The sequence below is a fragment of the Uranotaenia lowii genome, chromosome 3 (assembly GCF_029784155.1).
Source record: "Uranotaenia lowii strain MFRU-FL chromosome 3, ASM2978415v1, whole genome shotgun sequence".
Taxonomy (NCBI): Eukaryota; Metazoa; Arthropoda; class Insecta; order Diptera; family Culicidae; genus Uranotaenia; species Uranotaenia lowii.
The window spans coordinates 97,843,427-97,860,218 of NC_073693.1; the positions used below are offsets into that span (position 1 = coordinate 97,843,427).

The 16,792-nt window shown below is 30.7% G+C and overlaps 1 protein-coding gene across 1 annotated transcript in view; it reads left to right on the forward strand.

The window, feature by feature from the left end:
* The first annotated feature begins 1,364 nt into the window (after positions 1 to 1,364).
* LOC129757593 (nose resistant to fluoxetine protein 6-like) overlaps positions 1,365 to 16,792 on the forward strand; it is a 54,358-nt gene continuing 38,930 nt past the window's right edge. The window contains exon 1 of the mRNA XM_055754865.1: positions 1,365 to 1,608. Within this exon, the coding sequence (XP_055610840.1) occupies positions 1,530 to 1,608 (79 nt within the window). The 5' untranslated portion in view covers positions 1,365 to 1,529. The remainder of the gene's footprint in view (positions 1,609 to 16,792) is intronic.

The following is a 16,792-nucleotide window of genomic DNA, read 5'->3' on the forward strand; positions in this document are numbered from 1 at the left end:
CAGTATAAACACATGAAAAAGGGGACTATCCCAGAAGAGATTCTTTTTAATCAAAAAACAGTTTTGACTTTCCTAGCCTTGAAGAATTCAAACTGTATACGATTTCACTACTAGCTGAAGTTTTGTTCTAAGGCTGACGCCAAACGAATTCTAAAAATAGTCCAATTTTATTATTTTACAACACCAAAGTTTCACAGTTCTTTGATTCATCGACCGAAAATCCCTTCTTGAACCGGTCTGATTTGCATGAATAATTCTCAGCGCATTAAAATAGCCCTTCAGGTGTTCAATCCCGAATTTTGTTTTCGAAAATATCGGAATTCCGGAATTCCCAACTCTTCCTGCCAAATCGGGTTAATATTCGAATCGGAATAATATCCATCGTTTAACGGCCATCCGACGAGAATCCAGTGACGTCAATGATGAGACAAGCGACGAACCCTAAAATCTAGCGGTGCCGATTTGAGTCAACCAGTTTTTACATTTCTCCGTGTCGGGGATGAAAAAATCAGGTTTTCAAAAGAAATGTCTCGAGCCTCTTTAATTGAGATGCTGTCTAGAGAGGATCGAAGAGAAAGATTATTCAGTATTCTATGTTTTTTGGTAAAAAAAAACACATGTTAGAATCCTCATATGGAAGCCCCTCAAAAACGTATTCACACAGATTGTTATAAGCCAAAAATGAAATAACTAGGGATTGTTTTTCTAAATTCTTAGTTTCAAAATTTTTTACAGAATTTCAGTTAGAAACACAAAATACTTGTTGTTATTATAATGATGGTTTTTTCATAATTCGGATTTCTTAGTTGAATGAACTTGTGGATAACAAATCAAAAGCTGATGAACGTTCTTTTTCACTGAATTAATGAATATTTTAATCATTATATTTTAATAGGATATTTCACAACATTAGCATCTAGCTTCAGCTGATAAATCCAATTAGTTATATCATAATCAATGAGCCACGATCAATTATCTCCATTTCCACATCATTCTGACAAATTGTCACCTAGTCCGGATTTTGCTCATCTTCCTTCTTAATTAATCAGTTGTCGGATCATCCAGTTGCAAGTTTTGCGGTTTGGCTAAAATGCCGATTGATTCCTCCAACCAGCTGATAGATGCGGATCAATTGGCGCTTAGAAAGAAGAAAAAACAACTTTTTCCGCTGTTCTGCAGGCAGGTTTCTCGCGTTGATCGCGTCTCGCGAGCTGAAAAAAAATGTCAATAAAACTAAAGCTCGGAAAATTTGCTCTCAACGGGATGAGACAGCAGAAAGCCACAAACAAGTGTGAGAATCTCCCGGAGGAATATTGCAGAAAATCTAACCGAGACGTCTTCAGGGTCGTCAGTCTGCGGTGGGATCTGAACTCGAGAGGAAGTTCTTGACGGGACATAACAATCTGTCGGGTGTGCGTGAAAGTGGTGTCGCGAATTTTCGGTTGAATAAATTCGTGCGTGGAAAAGCGCAAGAAAAGCTGTTAAAGCATTTACAGTGATCGTGAAGGCTGTGAAAATACTTAAAAAAAATGAGATGGCTTATAAGGATTATGTTGCTGAGCAGTGTAGCTTTGCAAATCCATTCGAAAGAAAAAGCATTCTTGGAACGTAAGTTGATACAAAGATTTTTTTTTGTGAATTTAAAGGGAGCATTCAGTATGGATTTCTGGAAATTCACAATTGAGACATTGGGACAAATTTCCAAATTGAACAATTTGCTTGATTTATTAGTATTTGAAAAACAAATCGGGAGTTTGAGTTTCAAAATTTTTTTAAAAAAAAGGATAGCAATAAAATGATTATTTTTTTTTAAATTTTTCATTTAAAGCTAAATTTTTTTTTTACATTACATGGTAAACTAACTAGCCTATCCTAACTCATATCTAACTGCCATACTCTAAACTTGGGTCAACAATATTTAAAAACACAACAAACTCCGTTTTGAATTGCTTTCAGTTATTCCACCTCACTTCCCTCAATTCTCTTTTAAAAACATACAAACTAGGATCGGCCACCCTCAAATTATATGAACTCGCCTTCGTTACCAACCATAATGTTGCCTTAAGTTTTTTACAATTATTTGGAATAATTTTTTCTAAAATATTTTCAATGTCATTGATTTTTTATTTTAGACGATTATTTATTATACTTTCGCACCATTTCCAAACCGCATTAGCATTTCTACATGATTTTAAACGATGCATATTATCATCTATGGAGCCAAATTTTTCACAAATTACTGATTTCAAATTACCAACATTGTACATTTCTAATTTTCTTTTATTTGGTATCAAGTCATTTACAAAAGAATAAACTAATGAGCGGTCTTGGAAAGAAATGAGTTTATAATTCAAATTTTCCCACACATTTTTCCATTCCACTGACATTTTATTTTCTATATCGGGTTTTATTTGAATTTTATCTAAAAAATAATTATATAGAGCTTTAGTTGTTGGTAAGTCAAAATTTGTCGTTACATCTACACCTTCGTTTATCCACTCTCTTGCATTCCGCGATAGAAATGATTTTGATCTTGATTCAATGAGATAGTTTTCCAAAGCAAAACAACCGTCCACATCCTGATAAACTTGATTCTATGTGCTGTGCAGGGAAAGTAATTTATTTGAGAATTTCCAAATAAAAATCAACATCAACATTTTAAAACTAACCTCATTAGACAGGAGTTCTCCTCCATCTCTTTCTATCTTTATCTCTATAAAAAAAAAAAATTCTGTTGAAATTTATTCAGATGTTTGAAAAAATCCTCATTGATATCCATACAATGGATTTACAAAAACTTTGCAGTGAATTTATGTTTTCTAACCATATTTGTTTCTGAGACAGAATTCATTTTTGAGTAAAAACAAGTTTCAGCATACTTACGTATATCTTACTAGCTGACCCGGTGTGGTTTGCTACACCTTCCAAAAAAAAAATTAAATTTTAAAAAGTTATTCATCTGCTTGCATGTGGCCTTAGGAACGGAGGGGATTTTGGGAGTCGTTTTTTTGGCTTCTATATCCAGTTTAGGATTCTTTTGTTTTCAGTTCGAATAATCATAAAGAATTAGAAAAGAAACGCTGCTTAGAAATCCTGGTCCAATTTTGGTTTTGCATTTGAATGCCTCAGAATCAAAGGAGCATATGTGACAAAATGGTCGATTTTGAGTTAATGATGCCAAACGATCCATCATATTTCAAACTATAGATGATGATTTTTTCAGATTCCTAGAATTTTGTTTTCATACTTTTATGTTCGAAAGAAAAATAAAAATTTAGGAAAAATTTATGGAAAATGGCCAAACACAAAAACTTTAAAGCGTGTTTTCTCGAAGTATGCTTTTATGCACTTATACCCCTTTGGCTCCAAGGACCTTGTTTCATATCACATTTGAATCATGTTTTTTGAAAATCATATGCATTTGCAATATCTTGATAATAGTTTTCTTTATTTTCTAATTGGCATTTCAGTCTTTAGGAAACCAAATTACAGAGTTTAACAATTTTCCCGACGTTTCGGCCTTTGATCTTGGCCTTCTTCAAGGGATAGGTAAAATATATAATAATTTTTGATAATTTTTGTTTTATAAACTTTACAAATATTTTTCTTGTGTTGCACTTACTTTGCATTACATTCTATATGTTCCTGAGTGTATACTGTGTGAAGAGAATTTCTGTCGGATTTTAACCTGTTATGATGATAGTTTCATGTTGTATTTTTCTGTTGGATGATTAACTTTTTTGTACTTTACCTATTTCAATGAATTTTTACAATCGTAGAGGTCGTAATTAACTAAAAACAGTTGAATTTTATGTGTACACATTTCTCGTAGATTACTTGTAAGAATGATGTGGATTTGATTTGATTATATTAGATGTTTAATTGTGATTTTGTATGTGTGAACGAATTATATTTTGATGATAAACTACATATAAGTGTGTGGATGTTTTTTTTTTTTGAAAATTTTGCTCTTTTTTTTCTTTTTTTTTATCTAGTGTTCGGCGGTTACAACATTAAGAATTTTCATAATGAGTTAAGATAAAACCAGAACTACAGAACTATAATTATGGGTTCATGAATGCTAAACTAAACTAAAACTTGGCTTATAAAATTCTGATCTGGAATTATGATTCGGAAATCGTCTTTTTTTTGTACATTTCAGAATTGTATAAGAATTCGGAATCAGATTCAAAGTTCAATTTTTGAATTCAGATTCAGAATGCAGATTCGAAATTCAGAATTAGATTTAGCTTATAAATGAGTTTTACAATCAACATAAAATTTTTGAAGAATTCAAGAGATCATGAACTTGAAAATTTGCTTGTCAATTTAAATTCCAGGTTGTAAATTATTAATCAAAATTAGTGACACCAAATTCAGCTGAAAATCACAAATATTAAGTAGAATTTTAGTTAATTTTCTAGGATTTGTTTTATGAAAAAAAAAAAACGTAAATTTCATTTAAAAAAAAGCCCCACCAACACGATTTTCACTATGCAATTGATATTTAATGAAAAGTATTTGCTGCTTCCATATCAACATATCTGATCTTCACCTTAAAAAAATCAATATTTTCTCAGGGTATTGTTTATCATTATTTATATTGCAATTTTTTAGAAGCCAAATCTGAACCTAAAATCATAAATTTGATTCAAGTTTGCATTGTGCAAATTTTATCCAAAAAATGTTTATCTCTCTTATTTTTATTTGAAAAAATTTCATTTATTTTCATCGATGGTTAAAATCTTTGAATTTGTAAAAGAGTTTGGAAGATTATGCTTGTTTTATTTGAGCATAGAATAAGTTTTTGTTTAAAGAAATTTAAGGCTATCTTAAAAAAACTAATTTTATGCTCAAATCAAATAAGTTTGATCTACCAGACTCTTTAACAAATTTGAAAGATTTTAACCATCGATGAATACGAACTCCATATTTTGTTGCTAAAGGTTTGGTTATAAATATTTTCAATTTCAATTTTTTTAAAAGTACGATTTGATACGAAAACTAATAATGTAAACGTACTTAAGAATAAATAATCATATAGCTACAAGCATAATTTGATTTTATTTTTTTAATTCGTGTATTGTTGGACAAAAATTATGGATAAAAATCAGTCACCTAGGCAAACAGAAATTTGATATCTAATATCGTATAAAATATTTGCATTTTCATTTAGAAAATGCATGTTTTCAGCAAATAACAATTATTTTTCATGCGGTAAAAAAAATTTGAAGCCGCTCAAAAAAGAGCTCTCCCAAGAATATGAAGGAATCTTAACTTTTTGTTCTGCAACCCAGGGCCGAATAATGCCTTGGAGGGCCGGAGCAATTTTTCATATTTATTTAAAAAAAAATCTTCTCAAGACTAAATTTTCTAAGCACTTAAAATCTATTGATCACGAATCTTTCACTTATGCATATACAATATACATAGACGCCCTTTCCAATAAAAACGCCATAAAAAATATGTACATAGAAGCTCATCTCGATTTTTTTAAGTTTCCAGTTAAACAAAGTTCTACAAAAATATTTAACGAACAAATATGTACTACAAAATAGTAGTTCGACCAGCAAAACTAATGGTGAAATGCCCCCTCCCCCATGAGGGTTCAAAAAAGCAAGCAAGGTATTCTACTCTTTACTCAAAACTTTAAATTCATAATCAAATTATGATATTTGAGTAAAGTTATTCAAGAGTAACACTCTAGACTCAAAACTAATGTTCAAACCTCAAAAACCTATCCCAAGTTCAAATTCTGCTACAGTTTTTTTAAAAATTTCCTCACTTGTTCCTAGAAATTAGGGTTTAAATTTTATTTTCTTATATAAACCCTTTTTTCATATCTTTTTTCGTATTTCTGATTCTGTATCCAGAAAAAAGATTCTTGATTTTCAGTTCGAATAATTATAAGAAACTGAACATGAAAAGCTGCTTTGAAATCCCAGTACAAATTTAGTTTTGCATCTCATATCAAATTTGAATCAGGTTTTTCACAAATTATATGAATTTTTTATATTTTGACAATTTTCCTAAAATGGAAAAAGTAGAATTTAGTTTTATATTCAAATTTGAAGTTTTTAAACCTCATTCTTACACAAAATTTAAACATTTAAAGCTTCTTAATGGAGATCCAAAATTGAAAACTCAGATTTAGATTCACATTTTAATTCAGAATCACAATACAAATTAAAAATAAATAATTATAATAATCAATCAAGATTAAACTACAAAATTTAAATAATAAATTCATGAACGAAGGCTCTAAAACTCGGCTTATAAAAATCAATAATCCAAAAAAATTTATCACGTACTTTTTTTTTTTAATTTTATTTATTTTCATCTAAGGTATTGGGAGGAATTTGCAAAAGAGTTTGGAAGATTGGGCTTGTTTGATTTAACAACAGAATAAGTTTTTTCTAAAGAAATTGAAGGCTACCCTCAAAAAAATTTATTTTATGCTGAAATGAAATAAGTTTGATCTACCAGACTCTTAAACTAAATCAAAGATTTTAACCATCGATTGAATCAAATTCCATATTTTGTTTCTTAAGGTTTCATTATAAAAATTTAGGCCACCCTTTAGGTTAAGGAGCACTTTTCTAAAGTTATGATTTGATACGAAAATTATTATTGAGTACTTAAAAATGAATAATTATAGTTATAAACATACCTTTTTTTAATTTTTTTTATTCGTACATTGTTGGGCAAAAATCATAGGTAGAAATCCGTCACCAAAACCCCCCCATGATTCGGTTCTTCCTACGGTCCTGTCCACGGATGTTGTGTTTTGTTAAAAAAAATCGTTGTTACCTTTCCAATTTTCCTTGTGTTGAAAAATGTTGAAAACGATTCAATTTTTTGTAGCTTTGAGGTCGAGAACACAAATCGTTGATAGAATGTTCAAGAATCTCACGAAAAAGTCGATTTATGTTTTATACAAACCCTTCCCAATTCTAACTTCAGAGGTGGGATAAAAAATTCGAAACTTGCCAGGACCAAGTGCATAGATTTCGTTGTGGTTCCAATAACAAAGTGTATTTAGAAATGGATTTTAGCTTCAGGCGGCTATCTGTTTCGAAAAAAATATTCGCCTTTCTTTTCCAAATTTAAACATCAACTTATTACACAGGTTTAAAAGAATAACTTTTTGTCTTGTGAACAAATACTATTATTATAAAAGGCTGAAAGTCTCTCTAATAAAGACAAAAAACAATACTATTATTATTTTTGGAACGCTGAATGTAACAAGTGAAGGGATTGAAATCAAGAGAGAATTCTTTGCACAACTGCTTCACAAATTGCAACAATTTGCAACAACTAGCACATTTTCACTCTCTCTGAGCACTGGTTTCTCTCATTTGAACTCAAACCTCTTAATTTTCTCTAATAAATTGCCACAAATTATAACAAATTCAATCATTGGCTGCACAATTTGTGTGATATTTGACGAATTTTCTCGCTTCATGTCAGTTCTCCGTAACAAGTACTTTTGCAGCTCTACTATTTTAGAACAAAGGGTTGATTTCAAAAATATTTTTTTAAATCCATTTGATATTGTGGATATATTTTATCACTGGATCAGCCACGAGAAATTAAGGCTCAAAACATTAAATGTTAAGTGAGTTGAAAACTGATTTATAAAAAATTGCAAAATAAAGTTTATTTAATCAATTCAAAACTATTATCGCATGAAGCAGAAAACGTTTAAAAATTTATTCTTTGGGTTCAGAGTGTCCATTTTTGGACATTTTAGCGTTCCTGGGAATCGGGAAATCTGACGATTCTTTTCCCAGGATTTCTCGGGATGAAAATGACGATTTTTACTTTTCTCTAAAGTATGTTTAAATTTTTAGGTTGCAGAATTGCAAAACATTACAAATTTTTTCAAAGCCTCAAAAATTCAATTAGCAATTATAAAACCCAAAACCAAATAACTAAGTATTCTAACCGACAAACTTGACTGAAATTTGCTGCAAAAATGTGATACAATTGAAAATGATCATTATTGATCATTATTGATAGATGTTGGTTAGCTACACTTCAGGTTATTCATCAAATCTCGTAAATTTTTAAGATAAGGGGTGTTTTTTTATTATCTGACAATTTGCGCCGGGGGTCTTCAGATCTTCCCCAAAATCGAAAATTTGATTCATTTTACGACTTAAACACACATGATTCAGATTCTTAACTTTTTTATTTTTCGAATTAGATGTGGTTAGATTTTTTTTGTAAATAAAATAAAACCATATTTCAAACTGAATCAAAGCAATCGAAAGATTCCTTTTAATTCAACCATGGTACCGTGGATGAATTAAACGGAATCTTTCGATTGCTTTGATTCAGTTGAATCATTCAACCAAGTAGGCTCACAACACAACAGAGTGCATATTTCAAAGCTCCATAACTCTGTTATTTATCAATAGATATCATAAAATAGTACAATAGTACATACTATGAAAACAAAAAAAAAATTGCTGTAATTATCGCATAACTCTTGAAGAGAATATTGCCTCAGATATTGGTGTCTTGAGATGAAAGTTGCATACTAAATTGGGCTGTACATTGATATTTTTACAGAATATTCAGTGATACAGACTGTACTTTTAGACACCATTAAAAGCTTATTTACAATGTTTTATCTTCAAGGTCATCACATAATTTTTTTCAAATATTTTATTTGGAAAGCTGATAAAATTTCAATGCGTTTTGCTGTATACTATTTTATGATTTCGATTAAAAATAACAGAGTAATGAAGCTTTGAAATATCGTTTTATTTTATTTACTAAACAATCAGATCACATCTAACTTGAAAAATAAAAACGTTAGAAATCTTAAAAAATACATGTGTTTTTATGTCGTTAAAATGAATCAAGTTTCCAATTTTGGGGAAGATCTGAAGACCCTCATCAGATAACACCACCATAACTTTCCTTATAGTGTCAAAATTTGTCATTTCTTCGCCGATGATTTTGCTACTGCCAAAAGTTTACGAAAGAGAAGTTATAAATAATGAGCGTTGCAACCTAGAATGTATCATACTCGTTTTTCGTTTTTCATTTTTACTCTAAGTTTTCGAACGAAAAAGTATTTTTTATCAAATTTAATGTATTAAACAATTTAAAACAAATTAAATGTCTAAGCTATATGTCAAAGTAGAATCAGTTTCCTTGCTCAATCTGATCCATTTTTCAAATTTCGATCATGCACATTTCTAGGAACTTAGCACTTTTTATTGGGAAATTCCAGGGACATATTAAGTGTTAACCGGCCACCGGGATTTGGGAATTCTCGATTTTTTTAATTCCAGGGAATTCACGGCCGGGAAATACTGGGAAGGAAACTTTATTGGGATTTTTTTAAAGGTATCTAAAAAAAGATTTTAGAATTTAACTCCCTACTGCGTGACTTGTTTTAAATGAGAATAGCAATTATTGATCTAGTGAAATAATACATATCATTTTTATTCGAATAACACAGCCGTTATTTTGAGTCTAATAAGAGTTATGGCCTATCCAAGTTATTTTTTACTAATTTACTAATAAAGTTGTCAATTTTGCGTAAGTAACTATCAACGATTCTTCATTTTTTAACGCTTACTTATGTTATGCACATTTGAGTTTTTTTTTTTGATTTTTTACTTCATACTTTATTGATTTAAAGAAAAAAAAAACTTCTGCAACTTGTCACTGCAAACCGTTAATGTCAGTAGCCAAAAAAATCCCAAATCTTCTTAAGGATCTGCCAAGAACGCAACCGAAGAATTTTCCATAACCTGATTTTGTCTCATTGTTTAGGAACCATGTCGGAAGTCGAATCGTTCTATTGTCAGCCATTGGATCTGAAAAACGACACATTTGGTACAGTATTAAGAATGCAAATGGACATATTGAAATAAAATGAAAGCGATTTAATGATGAGATGTGGACGACACGTAATATATTAATATAGAAATAAAAAAAAACGAACTAATAAGAGCAAAATTCAGAACACGAAAAATTATCGAAAAATTTATATGCCTTAGCGATATGTTGAGCAATCTGTGAGATATTATTCATAGCGGGTTGTCACCGGGATTCTTCTACTCCATTTCATCGTATCATTGACCAATTATATCCTGGTCAGTCACAATAGCTACATTGGCATCGGCATCATCATCATCATCTCATCATCGTCTGGTCCGGTGTTGAACGAAATGCGAATTTGCTAATTTTCAATAGAAGCGGCTCGATCTTCTTCCGATAAACCCGTTCAAATTGGCCTATACCGGTTCATGAATCGAACTGTCTGTTCTATTCGGGATGGAATTTCCAAAAAGGCCCACCGGAATCGATTGACGTTCTGATATGATGTAGGCAGTCGTCTGGTGAAAGCGACTTGATGAGCTGGTAATAAAAAAGACTAGTTTGTTAAAAAAAAAGACAACTAATATATTGATAACAGTATTTACCAACGCTTTATTTTAAATCTTACCTTGTTTAAGTCATCTTGCTTAGATCGATCTTATGACATCTGAATTGGGTTTGGCTAAATCTAACGATGCGTTAGGAATTTTAAGTGAAATTCATAACAAAAGCAGAAGTCTGTTCTTCTGTGCTAGACGATGAAGAAGCTCATTTTTAAACCATTTCCATTCTGATCACACGTTGTAGTTTTTGCCCTGCCTTCTACCGATCATAATGCAATGTGCCACCACCCTAGATGCTTATTGTATATGGTAAAATTGCCTTATTTTTGCGTAATCAGATTCTGTATTTGTTTTTAAACGAGAGAGCATTTGTATTTTTATTTCACAAATTCCATTAAATTTCTCTCAAAAAAAATTAAAAAGAACTTTAATAATATGCTATCCAAACAATTGATTATGATAAAAATATCTCGGACACTTCGCAATCTTAAATTTGCCATGATAAAAATGCGACTACAGCACTACTTTTGACATCAAAACTATCATAATGGTACCTTTTTAGTTTTTAGCCAATCATCCTCTTTGAAGAACAATTATTATGTCATTTATAAATATAATCGTGCGTTTTGTAACAAGGCCGTGCGAACGAGGGGGATTGAACCGAAGTAATATTTTAAAGTAATATTTTTTTATCAAGAAATAAATTTACTATAGTAACCGAAAATTTCTTGATCCCAAAAAATGTCCAAAAATAAGTGTAAACCAACATGTCAGAAAATGGCTCGAAATTTAATCCGGAATCACTTCAGACCAAAGACATTTTGTTTTACGACACTAAGTATATGACCTTCACAAATCGAACTTCTCTTTTTATTGTAAGTTTAGAGTTGCAATTCAACAAATCTGTTGTAATCAAACTCAAATCTTGATACCCAAAAACCGTACCTCAAGAATGAATTGTTATTATGAAGTTTACCTAAAACAATTCGAAACCAACCATTTTAACTTCAAAATTCATGCATTGATAAATAACTTTGTAATTAAACAAGTTATAAGCCATGTGAGAGGTGTTCAATACTCATAATAGTAAAAAAAAACCTAATACCCATTACTTTATTACTATTACTAATCTTTTTTATTTAAAAAATATCGTGTCATTAGAAATTTTAAGCTTAGACGAAATATTCTTCAAGAAACCATTTTATTTCTTGTTCTTTTCAATGCTGAAATTCACATTCAAAAGGGTTTTGATACACAAGACAACAAAATTCAAATTTTTCAAGGTGCAAAGAATTAAAGAACATATTTTGATTAATTTGGGTGCCCTGAATCCAAAGTAGATAATGAATTTAATTTTTAAATAAGTTTTTGAAATGGTAAGATGTTTTTATTGAAAAATTTTCCTTCTCAATTGTTAAAAAAAATATGTTTTCATCTTCTTATTTTGTTTTAACTTTGATATTAACTAACCGGGTTTTATAGAATTTGTTTTTTCTGGTTTTTCCGTAAAATGTTATTCATAAATTTGACTGAAAAACTTTTTGAAATTTTTGTAATATTTTTAATAAGTTTGCCTTTGTTTTCCAATCATGAATTTTTGTTTTTTGAAAGTTTAAACTTCCCCAATAATCCCAATAATCAATTTTTTTATGAGAAAAACATAGATTTGTATACATTTTGTCCTTTCCAGGACCCAATATTCCAATAGCGGCGATAAAGAATCCAGAGCTTAAAATTGAAAATTTCAAAACCTGCACTGTTTAACCTATTTGTTATATTTTAAATCATCTTTAATTAATCATAAAAATGAGTTAAAGCAGTTGTAAAGTTTAATTTTAATGGGCAATGTTACCAAAATCAGTAGGCATGCGCTTCGTGCTTTCAATATTTACAACTAAATTGGGAAATCCATAATTTTATTTTTATCAGTTCCTTAGAGATCATTCAAAGAATCGCCCGTTATCCAACTTGTACATTGTCAATATAGGCTTTCTTTGATGAATTGATGAATTTGTTTTATAAACCCTTTAATTGAAAATTTAGAAAAGGAATTTAAATTAAGATGAGCTATAATCAACAATTATTATCATATAGCTGAACCGTTTTTATTTATGAGTAATGTGTAACCTAGTTTGAAATTTATTTTTCATTTGAGTTATGATTTCTTTTTAAATCTGATTTTACGATGTAAAATCGGTAATCGCTGGTCCACTGCCGGCATGGGTTCGATTCCCATCTCGGTACTGGCTGTTAAATGTTAATCTTAAGTTGTTCACGTCATTTATTCAGTCTGTAAAGACTAAATTGGCTTAAGACGGTGTATGTTTTTTTTTTTTATATTTTACTAGCTGATTTACCCGGCCTTGCTCGGGCTCACATAAAAGATAAATAAAAATTGATTTAACTTTTCGAAATTTTGAAAGCTTTTTATTCATCATTTTAAAAAATTTGACCATGTTTTGCCATGTAAGCTTTGTAAGTTTGGATTGGATTTTTAATAAAGTTTATCGTTTTAACATTATTGAAAAACTTATAGTTAGTTTGCTAAAATAATGTCCCTTGAACGCCTATTTATCGAATGAAGAACAACATTTCAAACTAAGGTTTCCAGATTGTCCGGATTTATCCGGATTTGCCCGAATGTTTGACACAAAATTTAAGGGAAATCCGGTCCGGCCCGATTGACCGGATTTTGTTTGAAAAAGCCCGGATTTCACCCGGATTAATTGACTTTATTTGTAAAACAAAGCATAAAATTATATTGAGTTTTTACGGTTTTCCATTTTAATGTTCAAAAATTTTTTATAGCAAGTTTTATCCTGACTTGTTTTCAGAGTCTTAAATACATCCGCTGATGTGATTTGGTGAAAAAATATTTAAAGTGTTTTCTTTTTGATTTCTACTGAATAATTCCGTGGTTTGGACCAAATTTGCTCGGTTATTTCCCGGATTTTGGGTTAAACATTTTGAAATCAGCTACGCGGATTGTGCCAAAAAATTGCCCAGATTTTTTCGGTCCGGATACGTCCGGAAAAATTTTGACAACCTTATCAACCTTTTATTTTTTGGGAAGCTTGAGTAGATTTAGTCTTTTTATAAAATCTTCAAATGATAACAATGAATTTTTCAGCTTGTCCATGTGTTATCTAATGAAAATACAATATCCTAGGCTTGTAAACATATGTACTATCCCTCTTATCAAAATGAATGATCTATCGTAGAGTGGTATATTCAAATTTAAGTTATACTTATGATGAGAATGATAAGTTGTTTTAGATGTTAAAAGTTTCATAAAAGTTTGGAACCGAAATCACCCGTTTTATAATATTATGAAAAATTTATTTGAGTTACATTTCAATTTTTCTTCTTTTTTTTAGACACAACTAGGTATTCCATTGATTATCATGAAGAGTGATCAATGTAAAAATCCTTAGAAATCATTCGTATTCTCTAGTTTTCTCATAATTGGATGGTAGAATTGAAAACATTGATGATCAACAAACACTCAAAATTTATAAAATGACCAATGAAATTGAAGTGTTCGAAATAACAACTTCAGATTTAATTACTAAAAAGTGCGTTGCGTTGGATTTGGTTTCAACTTTTTTCAGAATATGCACGTTTGATTGTCTGACCTGCCATTTGAATAAATTCCGACACAACAATCAAAGCATTGAGATTGCAGCCTTCAACTCACAACCCTTAATATGATTTCTTTCCCTATGAGAAATTCCAAAAATATGAAAACTGTTGGTTCCTATAAGCTGGAACATTAGTTTTCAAAATAGTAATTCAACTGAAGAAACCAATCCATAATGAAGATGAATCATGCATTGTATTTATACTTCACCTACTGCGTATTCTTGTTGACTCTCAACGCCCTCCAGCGGTGGTTGGAACAACTTTGAAAACCACTATTCTAATCAATTTATTCCTAACATGCGATAAGTTTTTCTTATCCCAAAAGTAGACTTATTATTTCATCCAAGAACCACGTACTTGTGCTCTGTGCTACGAACAGTAGACGAAAAAAAGCCCGCCAAAAACTTCGCTATAAATATTTTAATCATTAGCAGGCTTTGATTTGCTGTTGCTTCGTTTCTAATGCCCGGCCCATGGTGATGGTGAAAACAAACCCGCCAAAGGAAACGAAAATCGGCTGGCAAAATGGGTGCAATGACTTTTAGTTCGTGTGAATAAAAACGAAAGTTGTATGGGAGGGTCCCTTTTCTTAGGTGGGAGGGGCTCAAAACTATTACTAAAACCTAACCATGGTCCAAACCAGTGTTCAAAACTGTTGACATGCTAGTATGAATGTGAAATAATTTTTCAATCACAGTATACATTTTACTTTGAACCAGATTTTCTCTGATCATTCACAAAGCAATCTCTGACTGATAGTCGATAAAAAGTCACTTCATTTCTAATTCGTGACCGTGATCCTCCAAAAAATCCCAGTCACAAAAATGCTGAAATCAGTGAAGTCGGTTAGTTTGTTGTTGTTGTTGGAAGCATGCATTGGCTGGAATAAATTTGTTTTCTGATTATATTTCTATTTGGAATAAAAGTTGTTCCAGGAAAAAAACAGAATTCGAACTCAGAAATACTAGGAGTTGTTTATTTTCTGCTTTTCTGTTGGGATATGTATTCAAAAATCTCCTAAGAGCATGTAGCAAGACAAGGACATTCCAGAACGTTTTATACTTTTTTTAAAAGTTGAGAAGAAATTTTAAGAATTTTCAAGTGTTATTGTTCTAATCTTATTTCTTCATGTTGATGATCTACTTAATAATTTACTTAAAAACTGAGCATTTGAAATCTATTCACACTTCTCATACTGTCACGATAGTCGTGAAATGACTGACTGCCGAGTGAATGATGGAATAAAACAAAAATATTCAAAATCATCATAAAGTTAGTCTAGGCCAACCTGATATTTTTTCGCTGTCTGTCCAAATAGATGGGGAAGAAAGAATTTTTAACAGATTCAGTCTGTGTTGTGATAGATGAATTTGACTTTTTTGAGCACTGGTCCAAACACATAATTGTACCAAATTTCAGGCTGATCGGTTAAGCGGTGTGGATTTGTATAAGGTGCATACAAACAAACATATATAGTCCAACTTATCTTTATATATTAGATATATACTATTTCTGTTGATGTATTTTATCGACATTTTTCCGCGAGTTTTACAAGTTAAAAACGTTTTTTTACCAGTTGTCCAGACGTTTCGATCTACTCTGGCATTCGCTCCTGTTCCTGTTTTAAATTACAAATAAATACTAAAATTACATTTTTTTATTTAATCTTACAAATTACTGGCTTTCGTCTATACTAATTTTCACGAAAACAAATGATTAAATTCCAAAAAATGAAAACATTAATGTGGTATACGAAATAAAATGTGGAAAGTGTAAAACATCATACGTTCGTGGTGAAACTAGACAGTTTAAAAAAAAAACGAATCAAACAACATCAAACAAATGTATCAACGAATCAAATGAGCACTGGTTTAGCAAAACACTGCTTAGAAACTAGTCATATTTTCGATTTTGAAATCACCAAAATTTTAGAAAGAGTATCAAGATACAAGGCAAGAATAACTACAGAAACTTTCTACATAAAACTAAGAAGGGACAACAATGTTGCAAACAAACAACGAGATTCATGTAATTATAAAACATCATACGGCCCCGTCATTTCCAAATTAACACAGACACTGACACCCAAGTGTAAACGCAAAATAAAACACACTGAGCCCAGATTAGTATAGACGAAAGCCAGCAATTTGTAAGTTTAAATTAAAAATTGTAATTGTAGTATTTATTTGTAATTTAAAATATACCTTAGTGTACACTAAAAAAGAGCGAATGCCAGAGTAGCTCGAAACGTCTGTACAAGTGGTAAAAAAACGTTTTTAATTTGTAAAACTCGCCGAAAAATGTCGATAAAATGCAACAACAATATATCGCGGCGATTATCCTTCATTCCTATATTCTATTTCTGTGCTCTGATTCTCATGTCCGAAGCTTTAAATTCAGGTTTTAAGCGCAATTTCAATTCGCATTCTTTTTCTGGTGTTTCTAAAGTTTTGATTTTGAGTTTGCAATCTAAACTGCTCAAAATTTTTTCAAACAAATTTCTTACAGAATAAGGATCATCATTTCGAATATTTTTTTTTAAAATAACTTACCTAAAATCGCATCAGCTTAGACCTTTAATTCTGATAGATTTTGAATCGTACCGAATGGGGAGATACTAAGTGCCAAGGGGTTCTCCCATAAAAATTTTTGCAAACTCAAAAACTAATCAAGAAAATAAAACAGAAATTGTCAGGTTAGGATATTGGGATACCAAAAATATTTCTAAGATTATTTGATACATT